This window comes from Stegodyphus dumicola, chromosome 5 (assembly GCF_044657685.1).
Source record: "Stegodyphus dumicola isolate Sdum_Otavi_A_Nest chromosome 5, ASM4465768v1".
Classification (NCBI taxonomy): Eukaryota; Metazoa; Arthropoda; class Arachnida; order Araneae; family Eresidae; genus Stegodyphus; species Stegodyphus dumicola.
Genome location: NC_140772.1, coordinates 86722331 through 86746774, shown reverse-complemented (window position 1 = coordinate 86746774; position 24444 = coordinate 86722331). Strand labels below are relative to the sequence as shown.

The following is a 24444-nucleotide window of genomic DNA, read 5'->3' as shown; positions in this document are numbered from 1 at the left end:
GGTTTTAATTTACATCAATACATAATTTTAAAATAATTACTATTATATATATATATACATATATATAAAGGTTTTGATCAACTAGGTCTCTTAAATTTTCAATTTATTACTTTCTACTTTTGCATATATATATATATATATATACGTTATTAATGAAATTTAAATGGGAAAATTACTAGATATGAGAAACAATGATGGATTACATTTACATTATTTTTACTTTTAAGGTGAAGAACAAAAATTCCTGTGAACATTTTAAGCTAATTGTTTTTAATATTTAATTAATAGTGAATACTATATAATATTTATTTCAGTTGAAACTCTATTTCCATACTATTTCTTTCTTGTAATATCTTTTTCAGCCTTCATTAGAATAAGTTAATATCGATTTAAGTTATAAGTTACTGAGAGTGTTATGGTAATTCATTACAAATAGTTATTTTGAGAAGAATACATTTCTAGTTATCTGACCTGTAGATTGGATAATGAGTTTTCTTTTTGTTACAGTGAAATGTTAGAATATGACTTGCTGGAGCCGTGCTGGTATTTGAAAATTACATTGTATACTGTACTGATTCAAACACATGAGTTGTTGAAATTTAGCAAGTGGAGGTGGCTATTATTTGTTGTTTGGAAATTGTAAGCTACAACAAGTAGTCTAATGAGTCTTTTAGTTACGTTTTACCTCATCTTTGTATTCTCTCATTAGTGTTTGTGAAGATGATCATTCGATGGAACAAGAAAGGTTGAGCAAATGTTATTAGATAGCTAACTAGGTTTAAGTTTAAAATGGCAAATATTTATAAGGTAATAAATGATTTCTTTTGAAAGCCTTTTCGGGTAAATTCTTATATATTTTTTGCTTTCTTAAATGAAATATATAATAAATATATAAATATTTCCTAATCATTACAATTGACATCGCTTCTGAATGCTTTTCCATTCTTATGCAGAAAATGTACTGGACAGCAACATCTGGCAGAAACAATGTTATGTTTGATGTGATATAGCAACAAGAATTAATGGCAACTAATATCGTTTTTTTCATGATTTCACTATCGTTCAATTGTCATGATAAACACTTCACTGAAACATAGATTTTATTCGAGGACTTTTTAGTTTATTGGTGAGATTTCTACGAAGTCCCTTAGCTTTAATCTTCAATGAAAAGTGAAGCCTTACACTGGCGTCTTGGCTCGGTGTTCCAAATAATCTTACAGCTCCCTGCTCTCGCAAAACAGCAGAACTGGCGTGAAAAGGTCGACTGCTAACCCTTTTTCCGTCTAAACACCGCTCTTCTCTAATATTTGTTTCCCTCAGCTGTTCTGTGTAAATTGTCTTACTTGATTCATAAATACAGTCTCCAATAACTTAAATTAGAGTAAAACTCTTAATTTATTTAAAACGTTTAGATATACTTTTAAGTAACTGTTGTGTCTTTTTGACCATAGAAATACTTCTAAACTTGCTTAATATCGTTAAAGACTCATCTTATTCATGCCAATATAAGTAGCATCTTCTTTGATTCTAAGATCACTCTTTAACGCAAAGGAGACATTATTTATAACAGTAAGATAGCCATCATTTGTATGAAAAAACGCAACTGTAACAAGTGAAGAAGCCCAAATTTTCCTCGTCTGTTTTCTGCTCTTTGAATTGGAAAACCGTTTAAGAAAAATGTTGGAAGAACCATACCTAGGATCTGGTACGAGGAGGAAATCCATGGATCCCGTAAGTCAGCATATACACTTAGATGAACTACCGACTCCTGGTAGCAGATTTGAACTTCAAGAGTTACTTGGTGTAGGAACTTGCGCTAAAGTTTACGCTGCCACAGATAAACAAAAAGGTAAAGCCTCTGGATCTTTAAATTTCTCATATTTTATTATTGACCTGCTAATCATTTTAAAGGTGCTAGGTAATTTTGTAACTTTTTAAAGTTTTAACTATCTGATTCTTTAGTGTTTTAACTTAATATATAGTTTCTAAGAAAAAGAGAATTCTATAAATTGAAATTTTGCATTTCTTTTCTAGTTAAGAATAATTCTATATAAGACTAATTATGCAGCTTAATTTAATTTTCAAATTACTTAGTTAGAATTATTAAATCTCTTAATAAAGCGATTGCAAATTATAAATTCTATCTAAATTTGTTTTATTACTCTTTGACGAAGCTTATTTATTTGTTAACTGAAATATGTGAAAAACGTTCTATTAATACCGCTAATGGCAAATTCTGTAAAAAATTAGAGTTCTTTTGCTACAAAATGAATGGCAACAAAATATGCTGCACTACAGAATGAATAATTTTTTTCCAAACAGATAACAGTTCTTTAATGCAAGAACGTATTCTAAAAATGTATTTGTGTGATTGCTGACTAGTTGCTTATTGTTATTTTTTTAAACGCTCCAAAGCCATTTTGAAGATGCGATATAGATACAGTTAGTTTACATATTTAACAATAATTTGATCTGTAATGTCAGACTTCCTTCAATATTCCGGAAGCAAATGAATGAGGTTTTTTCATAAATATACCGCCAAAATAATATGGAATTATAAAAGTTATTGACTTATTAATAGCTATGATTTTTTAATGAATATTAGTCTTAAACTTTTATTATAGAAAAACCAAAGATGAGCATATTATTCTGTTACAAAACTACAATCTCAATAAATAAAAAGACAACTAACAGCATTCTTTCCAGATCCTAAGCATGCGAAATATAAATTTAATTAATTATTTATTTGCCATTTGATTAATCCCTATATTTACGAAGAATTTTATTTTCTTAAATTCAATAGAAATCTAACTAAATTGTAATAACAGAAGAAAAGAGATAAAGCTTAACTAAAGGGATTATTTTTAAATTCAAAAATAGCGTATTTAAATGAAAAACAATTTAACAAGTCCAACTAGATAACACTACCTGCGGAGTTTGAGAATACAGGTGTTTTAAGCAGTAAATCACAAAATCAAATTATTATTTATTATTTCGGCTTCTGCAGTGGATAAGCAAATCCTGCTCTGTAGCACCTATAATTCGCAGATTCGATATGTGGGCAATTCATCATCTCTGGCTGATATGACACACTGGATTGTTGCGACAGTGCTTTCACAAAACTACAGTTTCGCTCTCCTTTTAAATTCAGCCTTATAAGGTATTTCTCCCGCCTTCTTCTCGTGCCTTCGTGGTGTGGTGGTCTGCATGCTGGGCGCGTATTCCAGAGGTCTCTGGTTCGATTCCTGGCGCAAGCGTTTGCTCATTTTTCATCATTCCGGCTTCCAAAAAAAAAATCCCAATGTCTGTACAACCTAATTTTCGTTTTAGCATGAGAATAACGCGTTACTAAAACCAAACTTGTAGGCTAATATGAATCTACTCAATGGCTTGAAAAATGACTTCAGCTGCGTGACAAATTAAGCCTATCGCATTTAAGTGGAGCTATACATTAAACTTTATCAGGTTCCATTAAAACTTTAACATTAAAATTTCAATGCACAATAACATAAATTTGATGATATTATTAGTAGCGGACGTGCCCGATTCCAGTTAAGTTAGATTAAGAATAATGCATCTAACAACAGAGAGCACGATACCGCTGTAATCCTTCTCTAATAACGATGCAAAAAGTATGATTCTCATACATTTTTCACTCTGGTGCGATATGGAACCCATATAAAAAATTTCTATAGAAAAATAAGCTAATTCTCTCTCATTATATCAGCAACAATGGCACGCAGATTTTAATGATTTTCGTCTTTCCAACCAAGTGGTCGTCGTAAAAACTCAAGTTCTATCCACTGTTTCATCTTCATATTCAATTTTAGTCGATTAAATGTGGCCAAACATAGATCATAATTGATGAGAAATCAATAACGCAAACAAACAAACAAACACATAAACAGATATTCTTCTTTATATGTATAGATTTTGTAAAACTTACAAATTTTTGATTAAAAAACTCTACGATTTTAAAGCGAGCAGCAGAAACACTTTTCGGAATAAAGCATTTTTATCTCCAACACCCAAGACTGTGTAAAAATGAGTGCGAAAATTAGCGCTTTCAGAGTTCTTAATTAGTATTCCGGCTGATTAAAGAAGTACGAAGATGGGAACAGTCGAAATGGCTTTCCACGAAGTTTGAAATCGGGAATATTGTATTTAATGTTTGCCAATGCTATTTTTATTTCATCGTAAAACTTGGAATTTTTTTATTACCGAACTCTAGGATTTGAAAGCGAGCAGTGGCAACAACTTTCGAAACAAAGCAGATTTTCATCTCCAGCTTGCGAGACTTTTGCCAGTCGGAAAAATGAGGGCAAAACGTATCGTTTTTCTGAGTTTGTAATTAATATCTCTGATTTTAGCTCATTGTTTTTTTGAAGAAAATTGGATGTTGACCTTTTCCAAGACCCAGAAAAGAATTGTAGAAAGTTTGGTGACGATAGCTATAGAAGTGAACGTTTTATTAGAGGACAACCAAACATACAGCCTTCTTCTTTATCTATACAGATTGCTGATGCCAGGAGTAGAAATAAAGGAATTTTTTATAGTCTAAGCAAAGAGCATCATCTAAGACTGGAATTCAAAATATAGAATGAACTGTATTATAATTTTAATTTTTAGGGATGCATGAAAATAGACAATATTTAACCTCAAAAGGAAAAATTAATATTATTCATTCTAAGGGTTATCTATACAGTGGGTGAATTTTGAGAGGGTTTAAGATTGAACTGCCTTCTTCAAGAAAACAAAAGTAATTATTTGAATGAGTATATTTAATTCAATGTTTGTAAATCCTTTGTTTAAATAGTTTCTTTGTCTGTTTAATCACTTATGGGTAAGGCTATAAATTAACCCACGTAAGAAAAGACAAAATTCGCAATGTTGCGGCAGGTTTAAGACTTGTTCTAAAATATCGCGATTGAGGCTTTATATTAAGCTTTGGTTTAGGGAGACGAGCGTGACTTTTCGAAACGAAACAGTAACACAAGTACCGAGCACGCAACTCAATAAATATTATACTACGTATTTAATTGAAATTTAGTTTTCTTTAAAAGTCAAATTCTGGAAACCCTTTTAACACCATTATCAAGAAACCATTAAATTGGATGATGGTTTTATAAATTATGTTGCGCATAATTTTTATTATCACTTTCCAAAAAGATTATTATTCGATACTGTTTGTTCATATCGTCAGGCAAATGGGAATGTATGTGTATTTAATTATGGCAAAGCACACGAGGGCTATTTGCCTAAGGGGAGGGGTGCCTTCGTGGAGGACTTTCTAAGGGAAACTGGCTCGTATACACTTTACACATGGGGAAAACCACGAAAACGCCCATGCAGACAGCCCGTTCGCGGGATTCGAACCTCGGACCGAACTACCAGTGTTCAATGACTTTACCGCTCGGCCACTGGTGGGCCTGCAAACGGGAATGAATATTTCTCATGTTGCAGAAATCCAGGAAACGTTAGCGTTAAATCAAATTTCACTACTGTAGTTTACATTTCTTAGTAAAATAACTTTTCAACGCATTTTTGCTGAATTTCTAACAAAAATTAGTGTAAAAAATATATAAACATAAAAAATAATATAATACTTGTATCATCAATTAACGCGTAATAGGCTAAAATTCCAAAATTTGCGAATTTCATTCGATATTTGCATAAAAACCTGAGATTTACAAAATATTATTCAATGCCGTAAAATTTATAGAAATTCGCGGATCAGATGAGAATACTGTCTTAATCACCAAAAAGCACTACATAGATAGATAAAAAATAAATCTCGCTAAGCTTGCAGTTTATCACTCTGCAGTAGTTTTCATTCTTGCTAACTCATTTTTAAAAAAATCTTTTAGCTTTGTTAACCCTTTGTTGCATACAAATAATCTAGAAACGTTAAACGAAAATGTTTGTATTTTTTCTACTTAAAATAACCTTAGTAATAATAAAAAAATATTAATGTTATTCAAATTTCATTTTAAATATGTTTACTACAGTGGACAGCATGCATATACGTACATGCATACAAATCTCTTCCGAAAGATTTACGGTCAGTGCCATTTGAAATTATTTCCTGCCTTGTTTGCAGTGATCATTACCATCTTCTAAATGGTAAATCTACAACTGACATGTACATACAGATCCCCCAAAATACCTTCATTTCGTCGATTGTGATTGAATTCATTTTGCTACGATTTTGTAATCTGTACTTATTGGATTCAAATGTCAAATGTTCTAGAAATTCCTTGCCAAACATAAACATTTCCAGTGGTATTTTGGCTTGATAAGCAGTACATTTGGGTTTCAATTCACTCTTTTCGGTAGACCTTTATCTACCCACTCCACAGTTTTCTCAAACTAACATTTAAAATAAAATGTTTAAAATTACTAATTATGAATAAAAAATGGCAGTATAAGAAACTGTAAGCAATTTTATATAATGTTTACTATGAGAAACTGTATTAACTTGGAAACAGAAGTAGCAGCCGTTTTCCAAATAGCAGTTAGTGATGCTATACAGCCATCTATGATCGACAGTTGAAAGTTCTAATAATATAGAATGAATAAACCCAGGAATGGAATCTGTTAAGGCATTTACAGAAGAATAAACAAATTTAAACTCTTGTCTACTAGAGTGGATATGATGCAACAAAGGGTTAAGCATTGTGTTTATCACACTACGACAGCACGCACCATAACGTATACAATTCAACAGTAAAATTGCAAAATATTTTAGAAGCAGCGAAGTAGCATATGTTTAGAATCCCTGATGCAATTTTAAGTGTCAGCGTAACATTTTTCTATTCTTTTCAGTCTTTTCTAATTTTATCATATCAGTTTTGAGTTTTCTTAGTAAAATAGCTTAGAAAACTTTTTTCCTTTTTATTATTAATTTTTGGTATATAAACTTTATTTATTAAATATCACGTACGCCACATAAAATTCAATTCAACAGCAAAATCACAAAATATTTAAAAACAGGATATCTTTAGAATTTCCGATAAACAGTCTCTTGCTAGAGAAAAAAATGCTTTATTCCAGTGCAACCACTGTTGGCTTTAAAACTGCTAATTTTGTTAATAAATGTTCATTAAAATTTTACAGTGTATGAAATAAATTACAGAAAGTGTATAACATCATTCTGTGATAACACTGAACATTTTTAATTAGATAAATCGTAAATTCTAAAGTACTAAATCCGATTCTAAAGTAAGAAATAGATATTCTTAAAATCTGCATCTATGGCTTTCAGGTAGCTTAGTTTTTAATCAACAACAGGCAGACCGAATTCAAAAAATAAATATCTCACATTTTGCCAAATGGCAACAGACTCATATAAAAAAATGAAGCGACGCATTCACAGCGCTTGGACGTAAAATCCCATTTCGAGGCTAATAACCCATTTTGGGCCTAAAGCTGAACCAACTGAATATTTTTGTTGGTTTACAAGCTACAAATTTAACATATTTATATATGCTATGCATGTATTTATTGAATAATTAATGTTTTCATTTTCGCCACAAGCTATGAAACGTAAATAATTTGGAAAATGTAAATAGCGTTGTTTTATTTATTTTATGGATTTAAACTTCGAAATAAAATCTACGAAGCTACCTCAGGTGTTTCATCGGACCAGTGTCATCGAAACGGATGATGGCTAAGAAATATAAATTCCTCAATCCAATTAATACTTGCATACTGCCAACATAAAAAACATTAGTTTTTATTTCACTCTGTTTTTGTGGAATTATTTTTTCAGATTTCAATGCTATGTTCATCGCTGTTATTTTATGACACATAACCCCAACCCGTATGTATAAACATTCTTTCGTAAATGATTTAAATTAGGTTCTTAAAGATATAAATATTTCTTACTTAAGCGAAATAAAACGTAATTTACCTAATTCACTGTCGTACCTTTTCGAAAATTAGATTACTCATAAGAAAATACACCTGGTTCACCCAAAATCAACAAAATAAACTCAAACAATTCTTGCTTTTAATAAAGCGCAGAAATTCAAATTTTTCTTTCTTAAGTAAGTAATACTTTACAAATGCATAATTCATACATTTAAATTAAATATATATAAACAACCAAGTTTAGTTGGAATGCAATCGAATATCGAAAACATTTACATTTTGGAAAAAAATTCTTAACCTTAAGTAAATAATTAATTTAGATTTAATATTTCGATCCAAACATGTTTGAAGTTTTAAAAGAAAATTTAGTTTTGAATTTTATTATCAATAAGTATATCTGAAAACCCATTGTATACGCATTTCCAATAAATTGCTATCCCTCACATGTGCTTTCTTTTTATTCATTATGCAGAAGCCCAATAATGCAATTTGTGGAAAGCCAACGCGGGTGAGGTTATATCTGCAACCATATCAAAGCTAAAAATAAATGTGAAAATGCAAAATTTTTCAATGCTTTAGGGACATATGTAAAAAGCTGGCCTTGGGAAAACACCAAAATTCGCAGTTAAGTTTCTTTTTTCCTAATTATTTTCATTTGTAGCAACTGTTCTGAGCAAAAACATTTTAAAATAATGAAGGAATGTGCTTTTCCTGTGTAAACTGGTAAAAATGTTATAAAGTTAGACTCCTCGTGATATCTTACAGGCTTTAAATGGTTGGTACGCTCGGCGTGCAATCTCGAAGATATGTGGTTTAATTCCCGGGCAGAAAAAAATGTTTATTTCATATGTTTATTCGTTTCGGCAGCAACTTCTCCATCGATTAGCATTTTCAAAACCCTTAAAATTAAAAACAAAAGCGGAAATGTTTTCAAAAATAGTATCCAGTATCTTTAATACTAAGCAAACCTCATTTTTCCATAAAATTAAAGGCCATTTATTTTTACTCTAAACACGCTCATTAAATTGCAAGGAATACCAATCCAAAACTTTTTTTAATAAGTAAACTTTTTAATAAGTAGCTTAATAAATAATGGTAGCTAAATTTAGAAAACTAATTGTGGCTGAAAACACAGCTGTTCTGTGAACGATAACAAGCGTCTTTCTAACTAAAAATAATGGAAAATAAAGCTTAAATGTTATCATTTATTAAAATATTATACTAAGTACTACTGCGTGTTTTTAATAAGCTCTATTTTTTAAACTTAGTTATATGTTCCCTTTAATTTAGAAACTCCATTACAATGTTTCAATGTTAGTCGTATTTTCCTTCATTTATATTCTTCTTTCCATCATTTTATACATAGTGCTGGAAAGTCATCATTTTAGCCAAAGCATATTACTGCAAAATTTTGATAAACACTGAATCTTAGAATTAAAAAAATAGATATAAAAATAGGTATAAAAAGAAATGGGGAATACTTTACTCATATTATTATTTTTAACTCATTTATTTTAACTTTTTTTAGAAAATAGCAGTAAGTTACTGAAGTATGAATAACAATTTATTATCCTCTCAAAATAGAAAAAAATGGTAGAAATTACATCTGCATTCTGCAGAAAATCAAATTATAAATTCATGTAATAATCTCTCAAAGTCATAACTTACTCTATCCTTTTTGCAAAATCATATTATTAGTTTTTCATGAAAAAATATATTTTAAAACTTTAAAATCTGGAGAAGAAATCCGATAGCTATTTTATGATTGTTTTATTTTTTTAATCATAATATTTTGTGCCCAATACTCTCTTCTCACTTCCTGTTCAACCATAATGTCTTCCCTCGTCTTGTTTTCTCTCCGATATTTTCGTTCACGGAGATGTGTGCCAGCATGTTTTCGGTAGTAACTCACTTTCCGTCATGCAGATCTTTTAAAAAAAAGGAGCACGAAGATTTAAATTTTTGCATGAGACCGATAAAAAGATAGATGATAGTGAAGAAAATATTTTTTCATAGTCATATTTTTCAAAACAAAGTAACCTTCCATCATCATGCGATCAAAGATACCATTCAATAAAACTAAAGACGCTTGTTTATAAATAGTTCTGAATATAGCATGCATGTAAGTATTCAAACACAATTTTAAAGGAAAATAAAATTACGGCTAATCTTTGGAATATGGTAACAGGTAGTTTGAAGACATTTTGTTAAGGCGATAAAGGTTACTAGGTAGGACTTTAGCAATAATCTGAGAAGTACACAGTTCGAATCACAGATTATTTTGTCTCAGAGAAATGAGAGATCATGAGACATGTCATGTGACATTTTCCGGAAAATTCCGATCGTGATTTTAGCTAATAAGCACTTAGAAACAATTTAAATGCTAAAGTGCAGAATCGTCCACTTATTTGTTTGACGCTTTTTACAAGAGTAAGAAGAATTGGATTTTTGTGAATTTTCTTTAACTTTTTAAGTGAAAATAGGGCGATGTGTACATGGATAAAGTCAAGGGTGAGCGCAGTGCCCTTTTTGTGCAATTCTGGGATTTTTTTTCTAATTGAAAATAGGTCGACGTGTACATGGATACCGCGTATGTGCAATTCTTAAAAACGCGCGAAGCAGTGGGCGATTCTGCACTTTCTCCCGAATTCGCACCTAATCTTCGTCATGATTAAGCACTTTTGTTCCATAAAAGTTCTAGCATACGCGTAATTCCGCTAGCAGATTGTTGGGGGAAAAATGTTAAGTAAAAAAAATAATAAATAAATAGAATAAAAACATGCCTTTACTTTGTGAAAACAAAATGGCGTTCAGAAAAAGATAGCAGGTTGCTGTAGCAGGGTTGGTCGCCAAATTTTCGCCAAAAATTCGCCAAGTTACCATAATCCGAAGATTCACCAAAATTACAATTTCCTTATTTGTGGAAATTGTTAACAATTTTATGTTATAAGGAATTTTCGTATTCCTCCTTGCATATTCTGGGCGTGTAAGTGGTTTGCCTGCTCATCTAGCAGTTGCAAGATCTATTATTCAAATTACATTAACGTAGCATTTCATTTTTAACTCTTATAGGCCGCTAAAACAATTGCTACAGCGGCAATTATTTTAGAGGTCTAAAGAATTACCACCGAATTGTGTGATAGCTCGTCACCACCTGGCTTCGGTCGACTGAGTCTCGTGCCTCTGCATAGTCGGACTTTAAGAGTGATGAATACAAGGAATTGTTGCATTCTCTCCTGCGTGGTTTGTAAGTTTTGTAAGTGATTAGATGATCAAGATAGAAGTCTAAAGATCTGCGGCTCGAATCCCAGTAGAAACGCATTCTATTTTTTATGTCTCCGGCACTATAAAAATTTTAAAATATCTGTGGAATTCCATTTTTAAGCTTTCCTAAAATTCTATTTCTTCGGTGTTATTTTATTGGAGGAAAACGTTTCTATGCTTTAACGATTTTTATCAATTATTATATTAAGTTTAATCTTAATAAGTTTATTCTTATTATCAAATTACCAAATGTCAAAGGATAGGAAACGGCTTACCAGCTAGTGTTTTCTTTTAAATGTAAACCTGTAAGACTTAAAGACTTAAATTGTAAAATTTAAGTCTTTAAGTCTTAAATTTTATAATTAAGTAACTATATTGTTAGTAAAATATGTCATGAGATCATAACTTTTATAAACCAAAAGCTTACGCTATTTAATTCATTTCTTAGATTTTAATTACACTTACTAACTATTCAAATTATTAAAATAAAATCTGCTATCTTTTTTCAAATACCTTATATACAACTTTAAAATTCTTTTCTGCTATATCATTAACTATGATATTATTCTCTAAGACATTTGATAACATTTCAGTTTTAAGCGACAGTAAATATGTCGGCCCAGGTAAACTGCCCTCGAAATAGAAATTTAAAGCTCCAATTTCAGAAAGGAACTTACCGATCAATAAAGAAAATGTTCTTCATTACAGAATTATTTGATCAAAAAGCTAATGCTTAGAATCCGATGCAGATTTCTTCGTTGTAATGGCAATCCATTAAGCCTCGAAAACACAATACTACTTGCATTCCAGGATAAATGCAAATGAAGCGTTAACATCATCAGGAATTATACATTGAGCATACTAAAGCCCTTCTGCGCTTTTATGCAAAAGCCTTTTGAATCTTTTAAGACTTGTGCTGGAAGGTTTGTGTTATAACTTCTTTAAGTTCTGTTTTCGTTAAGCTATGCGCATGTATACATAGTTTGTTCCCCAAATTCCGTAATTTAGTAGATTTCTAATTTTCGATGCAAGTATTTGCAAATGGATAAATTCCAGTCTTGTAGTTTAATTCCCAAAGAAAATTTACCGATGCTGCTACAAATTCCGGGAGCAACGAGTAAAGAAAAATTCTTTCTATGCCAGGCTTAACTTACAATACTTAAAGTAACTATTTTATTTCAAACTCCTGAATAATATCATTGTATTTAAATATCGTGTAAACAGACATCTAGTCTCAAGGGCTTTTATTTCGGATTTATCGTTACTGAAATTGTTGATCGAAAGTATGCAGTGATACTGAAGCACAGTATTATTATGCGTTCAGTAATCATTGATGAATAAGTAATACAGGCATATTTTACAAAGAATTTAGCGAATGCAGAACTCGTATAATGCGCCTGATGTCCCGATAAGGTCATAAAATAAGCTTAAAATTTGTTGAAGCTTTTATATCTTTCAATGAATAGAATATTTAATTTATTGAAATTTAATAATAATTATAGAAAATCACTTGAATAAATATGGAAATAAATATATTGAAATATTATTTGAATGATTTGGCAAAAATCAAGACATTCTCGTATGATTTTGTGTTGTTTGTGTTAGTCCAATGATCCGGTAACTGGAAGGTCTAGTGTTCAATTGCGAGCAATAGAGCAATTATTTCTTAACGAAACCACATTCTCGAACTTCCTCGGTCTCAAACATTTGACACTTCAACTAATTGGGGGACAATAATTTGTTATTAAACTGGAATTGGTCGGTTGGAAGCTCATGATAATTTTACTGTCCGGTCTCCTCTTAACTAATTTTGGATGGAAAATTGGATGTAAGGAATTAAGACATTTATAGTATTTGCTCTGGTGATACAATGATCTAACGACTGGATGGTTTTGAGTTTGACTCAGACAATATCATATTTTTTCTCCAACAATAGTTTGCTCGTAAACTGTTTTCATCTCAAACAAAATTTTGAGGAAGCTATCTAAATTAATTAATACAAATTATTTTTAAATATTTTAAACTAATTATTAAGATAAAAGTATGCCCCGGGTTGTTTGAGTTTTTTGCACAGTGATCCCTGAAACACATTTCATAGATATTCCAACCTTCAGTTGTTAACTACTTTGCAGTGGTATTTCGACACTGGCATCCCCATAAAGAGCTTGAGCGTAATGAATAGGCAAGAAGCTTCTTGATCAATAGAACAAATGATTCTAATTCAATTCTATATGAAAGAGAGGGGTAGACAAGAAAAGCGTCTTTATCAATAGAACAAATGATTCTAACTCAATTTTATATGAAAGAGATCTCAGATGCTCAACGCTCGGTTAGTCTTTGCAAACAACATAGATTTGACAAACAATATAGATAGAATAATCTACATCATGCTTAGTGGATAAGCCTTGTTGTCATACTTCCGTTATAATACAGATTTAGATCCTAGCATTCTCAATAAATATCACAGCAGTTCAAGAGCGAGTACATATCGAGAAAAACTCCTTTTTAAAGAGGAGATAAAATGACTTCTAGAATTAAGGAGAAGATGTATCGTAGCGTATGAACACTAAACCGAATAATAGCATGTTCTGCAAATATGTAATCATTTCATTCGTTAGAGTCAGACATGATGCCCTGGGATTTTAAACATGCATGACTGAGTCGTGCAATAATCATTTCATGCAAATCAAAACCACTACGACGAAGTTAAAGTTTATTAAAATAACAATATTCTTATTTAAATTAGTAAGTCGGAAAAAATGTGTCGATATAAAATAATTAATAAAATGTGGAATTTAAGACTCAACGCCGTTTCTAACGCGCTTATGTGGGAAAAGGTGTGTCGTAGAAGCGAAGAAATGCTGTGTTATATTTTTAATGACTTATTGTTTCCATGAATTGAAGCAGAAACAGGAACTATCAAAACTTACTCACTTCAAAATAATGCGATTTTTATAAGCTTTGATCATGCAATCTATAAGGGAATGTTCCATCAATACATCCTTACGACGCATATCTGTACTGTATCTTTTTAATTAGACAAGTACGTAAATCAGATATTTTGGAGTGGATCGTTCTTCCATTTTTTAAGCACAGATTTATAAAATCTAAAATACCATTTTTGTAACTTTGTAATAAGTAAAGTAAGTCTTGTAATTGCGAAAAAATTCGGGCATCACGTTTCAATGCAAATATCAATTTTCACGGTTTTCGTGACATACTATATAAAATATACCGACCCCCCTTACCCAGCTTAAAATCCTCCACTATTTTCGCAATCTTTGGTCTAGTTATATACTTCCAGTTACACAAGTGTTTTAAAAGTCAAAAATATGTATGTTTTGGCAATCTCTAACTTAAAAATAAAATCATTTTCAGCAAAAAGCGAAATCTATCGAGTAGGACAAAATTTGACCGGAACACTTTATGTCAAAATTTGGAATTACTTTTTGTATCATTTTCAATTTGCCTTGAAGGATTGATTACTTGAAAAGTTTAAATAAAGTGCTGCCAAAATTTGTCTAATTTAATAGGTCATACAAATCATTTGGTGTACACATTTGATGTTTTAACAATGAGGTCAGTTCGTCATTAATCCAAAGAATTGTAACCGAGTCATACCTAAAAAACGAAGCGAACAAGAAAATCAAACATATCTGGCAGAACGAATGGAACTCTGTTTTCCCCAACGCAGAAGAACATATGAACTAATCAAAGTAATAAGTGATAAAAGATTTCTCAATAACCCTAGTTTAAATCAATTCATATCTGGACTTGGATCCCCCCCTTATTTCTACGATAGAAATAACTTTTTCTCAGACAACTGTGGTTATGGAAAAATAGGATCTCCAGAACATACACGTCTTCTCACGCCCGTTAACGCAAACACATAGCAGAGTAAGACCAACTACAAAAGAAGTTTAAAAGATATATGATAAATAATCCAAAATTTCATTACAAAATCCACAATGTTGCAAAATAGCATTTGGAACAAGGGCACGATATTTGTGAACAAAACCTATTACTAAAAAGTCTTTATATTGATATACAGATTCTTCTAAATAATAACTGCATGAAAATGTTTTGGAATAATTGCATGGAACTTCTGTAGGATGCTTCAGTGGGTCAGTAGCATCAGGGCGCAATATCTGTATCATCACATGATAACATCATGATGTCGCCTATGCTTATTCTTGTCCGGTCCTGTCGTATCTTGCCTTATACTGGCAAAAAAGAACTCAGATTCTGTATTGGCATTGCGCCTGAGCTCGCATGTCACTCATTTTGCGATGGGAATTTTGAATCATTTATTCGTAGTGTGTAAAATAAGTTTCTAAGCATAGATGATTCCGTATCCCAAAGTTTGATCAGACAAGGCATAGAGTTGGGTCCACTGCAAAAGACCAGCATATGTGTTTAAGACCGTGCAGAAATGCTATTTGCATTCTACTACAATTTTTCCTTATAAACGTTGCCGTGAGTATTTTATAAGCATAAAACTAAACTATAAATAAAAACTTCATATGATAGTAGACTTAACCTTAAACAACTAATAGTTTACTCACTCTTTAACCTCACTTCTAAGGAATGGATTATGTAGATTATGGTTGTTAGAGATAGAAATTGGCATTTCTCCCATTCACGATTGCCCTGAGGGGAAAATACGGAACTATATAGCTATGGGGAAGGTTCCTGCCGAAGAGGAGACGAGGAGAGATTAACAGGTAGTCTGTCTTCCCGATTCTCAGGATCCTAATGTCTGACCTCCCTGCTAAGGCTATCTAATGATGTTTACCGACGTGGCCAGCTGCTTTGATTCTCTCAAGCGTGGAACTGTAAAGTTATGCATGGAGTCCTACTAAGGAACAGTTCATTGGAAATAAGAATCTACTCAAACATTCCGGATTATCCATCTACATCGCCATATACCTGCCTATATGAAAAGGACTGTTAAGCAGGATCAATTTATAGTGTACCAATATAGTACAATCGTACGTTATCCATCGTATAAGTTCATTAATGTGTCATAGTCTGACACGTATGTTCATTTATGTTGTTAAATCTTAAGGATAGAAGACACTGATTAAATTTTATGTTTAATATTTCAACTTGATGAATTTTATACTTCTGTAGCAGAGAACCTTGGTTTCTTACCCACTACGCGCAACTCTCGAAATTCTGCCAAATCTTCAAATACAACAATGGTGATACATGCGAGGGCTATCTGCCTAAAGAGACGGACGCCTTTGCGGAGGGCTTTCTAATAGAACTTGCCTAACATTTACATTACACGTAAAGAAAACTCAAGGAAACTCCCATGCTGCGTGACCGTTCGCTTGTATTTGAACCTAGATCGAAATGACAGAATTCGGGATTTTGACAAATCTACCACTGGCAGGTTCCACGGCTGAAGAAACAGCTGTTTATTTTAGCACAGAGCGATGTAAAATAGACTTAAAATCAGTGAAGCTCTCTAATGGTTTCACCCAATTCCAAGTGAACATATCGCATTTCTGATTAATCCAGGTATTTTCTGCTCATCACTATCAAGCGTTATTTGCGGAGATAACTAATGATATGCTTTCTTCTAAGTAATATTTCTCAAACGACTACTATCCAGTAGCTTACTAACTGATTTGGAATTGAATTCCTTCAGATCGAAGTACAATCTTCTGTTGCTAATAAGAGTGACAGGAAGGATTGCATTTTATAACGCATATCTTTCCTTTAAGTCCGACATATTTACTTTAAAATTAACACTTTTATTTTTAACTATATATTTGTTTTCAAGAACAGTATGGTAGCATAAAATTGGATTCCTTATTACAGTAATAAATGAGGGCATTTTTTATATCTACATAATTGTTGTAGGAGACTTTGAAAAATATATAAAATAGCAGGACAATAAAACATTTAACAAATCCTATGCCAGTAAGTGGCTATATAATTTGTAAATAATATGTTTTTAAAATTGGCGAAGTCGAACGTTCAGAGCTCTAAAGATATATCGGTCAGGTTTGTATGCATTTTTTTATATTGCTGCAGGCTAATTCAAGTGTTCTCGAACCCGCATAAACAATAACATCTTTAAATGCTTTGCTAAATTTAGTTATCTAAGTTTTTCATTGTGTTTGCTATCAACAATACATTGTTGTTGATATATTGAAAACATTTTACCATATTTTAATTTAGAGGTTATTTTTCTATACGACTATCTTTCCATCCATAATAAAAATATATTTTGACGATCTAGCGCATAATTAACAAGCTGATAACCCTTTTATTAGCATGCACACTCAAGCAAACATTTTTAGACATTTGCAGTTGGTTCAGTAATTTTGTCTTTAAAACAGTAAGATGTAATGCAATGTGACCACAATTAAACTGTCACGGAAAATTGTTTTTGGAGCTTTGTGAAAACGTAGTCTAAATGTAAAAGAGATCATTAGAAATTGAAATAGGTATTATTTAGTGACCAACTGAGAGCAGCACAAAATAAAGCTAACGATGAAACAACACGAATTTGTTTATGAGTTTGTGAAAACTATGTACTGAACTATTTGCTGAATATTTTAAGAATGGATGAATATTTTCTGGAGGGTCTTGTAAAACCCTCCAGAAAAATATGCAATGAAAACCTTGCTGATAAAAGGGCAGGAAATTGATTCTGTAGCGAAAGCATTTCTGTTAATTAGCAAGAATAAATTAAGTCTCAGAATTAACGCATTTTTCGGGCCAGTTTTTGTGAAGTCACCCTGTACTTTCAATACAGTATTACTTTTATGAAATTTTTTTAAGAAACATAACTACCATTGCATTCCAAATTTTAAATGTCAATAATTATAAAACACTTTTAAATACATATATTGACATAATAATGAAATTCCTCAAGTTGCTTTGAATTTATAATAAAGTCGGAAATCCGCTTACCAATGGCAAGCGAAGAATCTTTCGTAATTTAAGAATTTTAATCTCATCTTTATCTCTTTGCCTTTCATTTCCTACAACACTGCAGATCGTTTTCATATCAACATATTAATGAGCTTTGAACTTATTTAAGTAAATTAATTTCCTAATTATAAGTGTATCTCTCTAAGACGATATGTCCAATGCCAGATAATTTCAGACTTCTGCGGAGATGATAGAATAGCAAAACTATTCTTCCTTAGAATAGCAAAACTCTTCTTGCACTACAGTAGTTATTTAATTAGTTTTTCAAAAACATCTGCTTATTTTCAAATGTGACCGTATAAAGAAGAGGGTAGCTTACGAATGATTTCACCGTAAAAGTTGTTAGTTTTGAACTAAATCCTACAAAATATAGAGCTTTTCTTTCTTTTAAAAAATGTTTTGCTGGCAATACATGTATAGAAACAATTTTTAAGTCATTAAATTATTAGAAACACGCACTTCTGGAGCTAATTAAAAGTCGCTTCTAATAAAAGGTTTATTGTAATGAGTGAAAAAAGAATATCATAATCGAAAATTAATAATAACGGGTGGCCATAATTAAACTGACAGTGCTCACAGTGTTCTGTAGCGCGATCTATTTGCGAGAATGACGCCACAATTTGTAGGAACTTTGTAGGAAGATTAAACAAGACGGGGAACGAAGGATTCCGCGAAAAAAAAAAAATTAGTTCCAAAAGTCACCACTAGGGCAATATATTTTTCGCTGTGTATTGGAAAATAGAGTATTAACAAATGCAAATCAATACGGAAATTACCTTTTATTTTGCATTCAAATGCGGTTCAATGTGGCTGCCGTTGTTGTGGACCACATATTGCATTCTGTGCACAGTATGCACAACAGCAGAAAGTAACATGTCTGCATGAATCTCCCGTACAGTCCTTGATATGTTATCCTTCAACGTAGCCAGGTCCTGGACCACTCCTTGATAGACCTTGGACTTAAGGTAACCCCATAACCAGAAGTCACATGGGGTAAGATCAGGCGACCGAGGTGGCCATGCAGTTGGAAGGTAGGGGCTAATGACTCTCTCTGTTGTGAATTTCTGTAGTAGCATCTGTTGCACCCGTACTGCAACGTGTGGAGGGGCTCCATCTTGCATGAAAATGATTTCCCCCAGGCATTGTCTTTGCTGAAGTGCCGGAATGACAAAGCTGTTCAACATGTAGCGATATTTCTCTCCGGTAACAGAACAGGTTTCCGGTCCTGTCGGGGTAATGTTCTCATAGAAGAATGGACCTACGATAAATTCCGCTGTGAACCCACAACAAACAGTTACCTTTCGTGAATGTAAGGGAATTGCTGTGACTGCATGCGGTGATTTGTCATCCCAAATTCGGCAGTTCTGGGTATTCACAGTTCCATTCAGGTAAAAGTGGACCTCGTCTTCCCATAAGATTTTCCACGGCCAAGCATCATCCACCTCCATTCTGGCAAGAAAGGTGAGAGCAAAAGCCAATCGGTTATTATGGTCGGGGTACAGTAACTCCTGTACACGGCTGATCTTGTACGGATAGAAGTTGATAATCTTTCGTAAGATTTTCCATACCGTACTGTAAGGCATATCCATATTCCATAAGGCATAACCATAATAAAAGGTAATTTTATTCCGTATTAATTTGCATTTGTTAACACTCTATTTTCTATTACACAGCGCCAAATATTCCCCTAGCGGTGACTTTTGGAACTATTTTTTTTTTTTTCGCGGAACCCTTCGTACCCCGTCTTGTTTAATCTTCCTACAAAATGTGGCGTCAATCTCGCAAATAGATCGCGCTACAGAATACTGTGAGCACTGTCAGTTTAATTATGGCCACCCGGTATATGGTAGTCAGCCAGGAATTACAAAAAGTGCAATAAATAATCCAAATATGTTATTTTAAAAAGGAAGATAACTTTCATTTTGCTCCTATGTTTTCCTTATATTCATTCTTTTTATTATTTACAAATTTTATTTACAATTATTATTTTATTTACAGTCAAATTATTTACGACTGATTGCTATTTTTATTTGACGCTATTTCCTTCCCCCTATTCCTTTTATTTGACCACTTTCTGTTTCGAAAATATATCATTTTCGGTTTTGATAAATGCTTAAAGTTGTTTCAAGAAGAATGTTTGGACACTGTTACTTTTCTTCTAATTACTTAATCATATTTCATTCTAACATTCATTTTTACATTTTTTTATACACTCCTGTTACATGAAACACCAGATCCTAGGATTTCATCTGTTATTTTATGCGTCCACTTTACTCAACTGACTAATCAGCATCTTTTTTAATTAAATCTTTTATTTTATACCATGCTTTTTGTTATTTTGCTGTTTGTGGTCTTCTTCACAACAATGTACATTTAGCTTTGTTTCGCAAACGTTCACCACGTGTTTACTTTCTGTAGATTGGATAAAGCTTTCATTTGATAATTTATTACCTAGTTTTTCGATAAATCTGTTTTTAAATATTCGAGTGTTTATTGCCTTACATAATGATTCTTTAGTTTTTGCAGCCTTGTTTTGTAGATTTTTATGATGTTTTTAGGCAATTTTATCGATTATTGCACCTTATATATTTTATATAGAATATCACGCATACCTTAATTTATTCTAGCTTCTTTGTGAACTTTTGTATGATGTATCTTCGGTTACTTTTAATATGTGTATTTTAAAATCTGATTTTGATCCATATAATTTAGCGGTATTTTCAGTTAAATGCTTCTTAACATTGATTTAGTCTGAAACACAGAAAACTAATATCAAATGTTCCCCGATTTAGCAGTGGATTTCTTAATAATGCCAGCTGGCTTAAAGTTAATATTTTGCAGGCTATCGAATTTGTTTTCAAAGCTGGGATGATTTAATAAACCACATTCGTTTCGCAAATTGAGATTTCCTCTTCCTAGGGCAGAAAAACAAAAGCAAGACGCGTTGGAAACAGTTAGTTAACTGCATGGTAGATTTGTTGCTCTGAAAGTCTTGAGCATTATAGATTACATGATGAGACATTCAAGAATTTCTTCTGAGTGAAAAAAATTGTGACAAGCAAATATTAAATATCAAGCCAATCTATTCGAAACAGAATGCAAGATGAGGGAAATACGAGCGAAATTTCTCTTCTAAAACAAAGAATACCAGAATGTATAAAAAGATACTTAAAATCTGAAGTGGACCAAGAAGATTTTAATATATTTCTGTGCGTTTGCCACATTCTTTTGTTGTTTGGATTTTTGGTTTCAAAACCATTTATAAAAGAATAATATTTCCTGTCATGGATGCTTTTAAAATGTAAAATAACTAGATAATTGGCGAATATAAATTGGAACTTCAGAATATTGTTAATACATGTCATATATAATATTAAACTTGTTATATAAATAATATAACCTCCAATTTATTCTCGATAATTCAGGATAACGGTTAAATAGGGATTTTATTACATATATACTTGTACAAACTGATAGTCCGATCAGTATTCATTGAATTAAGTGTTATAAAGGAACACACAATTGAATCCTTATTTTTTTCACAAAAATTATATACTATTCTACTCATATAGAAGAAATAATAGTCAACGAATTAACAGCTAGCATTTCAAACATAATTTATAAATGGGTTACATATAGAGTTTTTAATGCCAATGGCGAATTTGCTGAAGAATTTGATCAGCAACAGCCAACTTTCGGAAAAAAATCTTAAATTTCGCAAAATATCCGAAACATCATTGCATCGCTAAATATAATTAGATTGGTATATTTTTAATATTCTGTTTACATTGATTTAGCAGTTAAATGCTTTCTAATAATATAAATGAGCAAACGTTTGGAATGTTTGTGCATTGTCTGATTTCTAATAATTTTAGTGGTTTATCAAAAATTCTCCCTCTGTATTTCAATGAACTTACAGTTTGTACTTAATTGAACTTGAACTTATTTCGGATAAAAAAAATATAGTTTATTCTACACCAGTCTACAAATTTAACAGGTAAAGGTAAATGACCCTGTCTCTCTTTTCTGTGCCATTAGGAACGTTTAATGTCCAAATTTTCTTTCCAGAACTTAATTTCTAAAATGAACACTGTTGTCAAAATAGCTAATTTCATAGTGTCTAGTTCTTCATTATTAATTATGCAATTTAAACCTCTTTTAGAAGAAATGGAAAGCGGATATGTGGATCTCTTCTTATACAGCCATCAGAATACAGTGTCCATTGGCTTAGGTAATGTCTTAAATAAGTATGTGTCATGCCCGAAACACATAAAAGGTTTTCTTAATGAGAAGAACTAACATTTCTCCGAATTGAACGATAAAAAATGGTTATGCAAATTAATGTTTCTGACTGATATAACTAAATATCTCAATGAACTAAGAATTGCAAGGAAAAGGTCAAACAGTGTTTGAACGTTTTGAGTAGTGGGAAGGTTTCGTTACAACATTAAATATATTTTTCCGTAGTATTAATACTAGTATCCGCTTTCTCAGTTTTTGAATGGATGGAAATTGATAATTTTGGTATGGAATTTATTAAACTAACATCTTTAAAATTAAAGAAAGCAAAATTTATAACATATTAAAAACAATCTTAAAGATAACTCTGATGATAAATCGACAGCTGTTTTAAATTGTTGGATATCAGTTCCGAAGAGATTTAATTGTTTAAAGGAAATTACATGTACTTTGTTTTCCGCTTTTGATTCCAAATATCTGTGTGAACAAATCTTTTCTGATGTGAAACATATTTTGTGTCCACAAAGAAATTGTTTAACAACTGAAAATTCAGAATCAAATGTCAAACTGAAAGTCACAAATCATATCCTGGATACTGCGATATTAAGTAGAGCAGCACAGGGACAAGGTTCGCATTAAAATTGTAATTTTTTATTTAACTATACTGAAGGAATACTTATATTTTATATCGTTTATTTTTTATTTTAACAAATATTTTAAAAGGCACATAATACATAATGTATGTATAATGTAAATTTTTTATTTATGTTGATGGAATAGTTATAGTTTATGCTGTTTAACTAGTTTTGTATTAATAAATATCTTTAAATGATGTATAACTAATATATAATGAAATTCTAAATCTTAATTCTTATCCTCCTTTTCCAATCTCTGCACGGCCCACCAGCGGCCGAGCGATAAAGACGCTGAACACTGGTAGTTCGGTCTGAGGTTCGAATCCCGCGAACGGGCTGGCTGCATGCGCGTTTTCGTGGTTTTCCCCATGTGTAACGTGTATACGAGCCAGTTTCCCTTAGAAAGTCCTCCACGAAAGGCATCACTCCCCTTAGGCAGATAGCCCTCGTGTGCTTTGCCATAACTGAATAATCCAAATCCAATCTCTGAACGCATTGCCGCGGGAATCCAATTGTTTCAAATATTCCCTACTGTGCGGCATTCTAAATCAAACCGGCAGATTGTTTTGGCACACCACCGCTACAAGGTTGCTGACCCCTGTTTTACATCCTCAAAAGGTTATAAAGTTAGCTGCAAACTTTCTCAGGATGAAAGCAAAAATAAACAGATAAAAAGCTTTTAGTCTTCAAAGGCAAACATTCTGGCATATTTTACTCAATTTGCGAATTCATTTCTTTCGATAGCCGTAAGTCAAAAAAGCATTTGCACAAAGGTCTTTCTTGAGAAACATTGCAATATATCCTTTTGGGAGGACAAGACTCTAATATTAATACCTTTGCTATAAATTATGATCAAACTCTTGGCGCTTATAGATATTATATAATATTTATTTCTTGCAATGCAAATTGCTCTCATTATTTTATTCTTTTTTATTTTTCCAAGCTGCAGAAAACTTTAGTTTAATTTATAATCAAATCTGAATCCTAAAGTCTAAAAAAAAGGAGATAGTGGATAAGACTTCAAATTCTGAGCTATGCATTTATTGGAGATATAAATATCTGATTTCTGAGATTTTAAAGAAAATGAAAGGCCTATGGAAAATAACAATTGTCAAAGTAGTAGAAGAGGTCATCATCTTATCAACTGAATAGACTAATCCTAAAATCAAATCAGATAATGCATTTAAAATTCCATTCACAATTTTTCCGTCAAATAATGAATCTGGAAAAAAGAAACTCGACAGAAGAATACATTAGTAGAAACAGTAAAATTCTATCGTAGCAATATTTATACATTTGAAAGCAATATTTATACAGAAAATATTCAAAAGGAAAGGGAAAAATGAAGATGTAAAATAGCTTATATTTATTTACATTATTAGAAGAGAGAGACACTAAAATTTCTTTTCAGCCTTTCCACTCACTGTAATTTGAATTCTATGTCAAATTAACTATATTCAGTGGTTTATGCTGGGTTTATGCT

At 31.8% G+C, this 24444-nt stretch overlaps 1 protein-coding gene across 4 annotated transcripts in view; it reads left to right on the top strand.

Moving 5' to 3' along the window:
- Nucleotides 1–1229: 1229 nt before the first annotated feature.
- ninaC (STKc_myosinIII_N_like and MYSc_Myo21 domain-containing protein ninaC) overlaps nucleotides 1230–24444 on the top strand; it is a 232689-nt gene continuing 209474 nt past the window's right edge. For all 4 annotated transcript variants that reach the window (XM_085816858.1, XM_085816856.1, XM_085816857.1 and 1 more), the window contains exon 1: nucleotides 1230–1849. In XM_085816858.1, coding sequence (XP_085672984.1) covers nucleotides 1678–1849 — 172 coding nt within the window. In that variant the 5' untranslated portion in view covers nucleotides 1230–1677. The remainder of the gene's footprint in view (nucleotides 1850–24444) is intronic.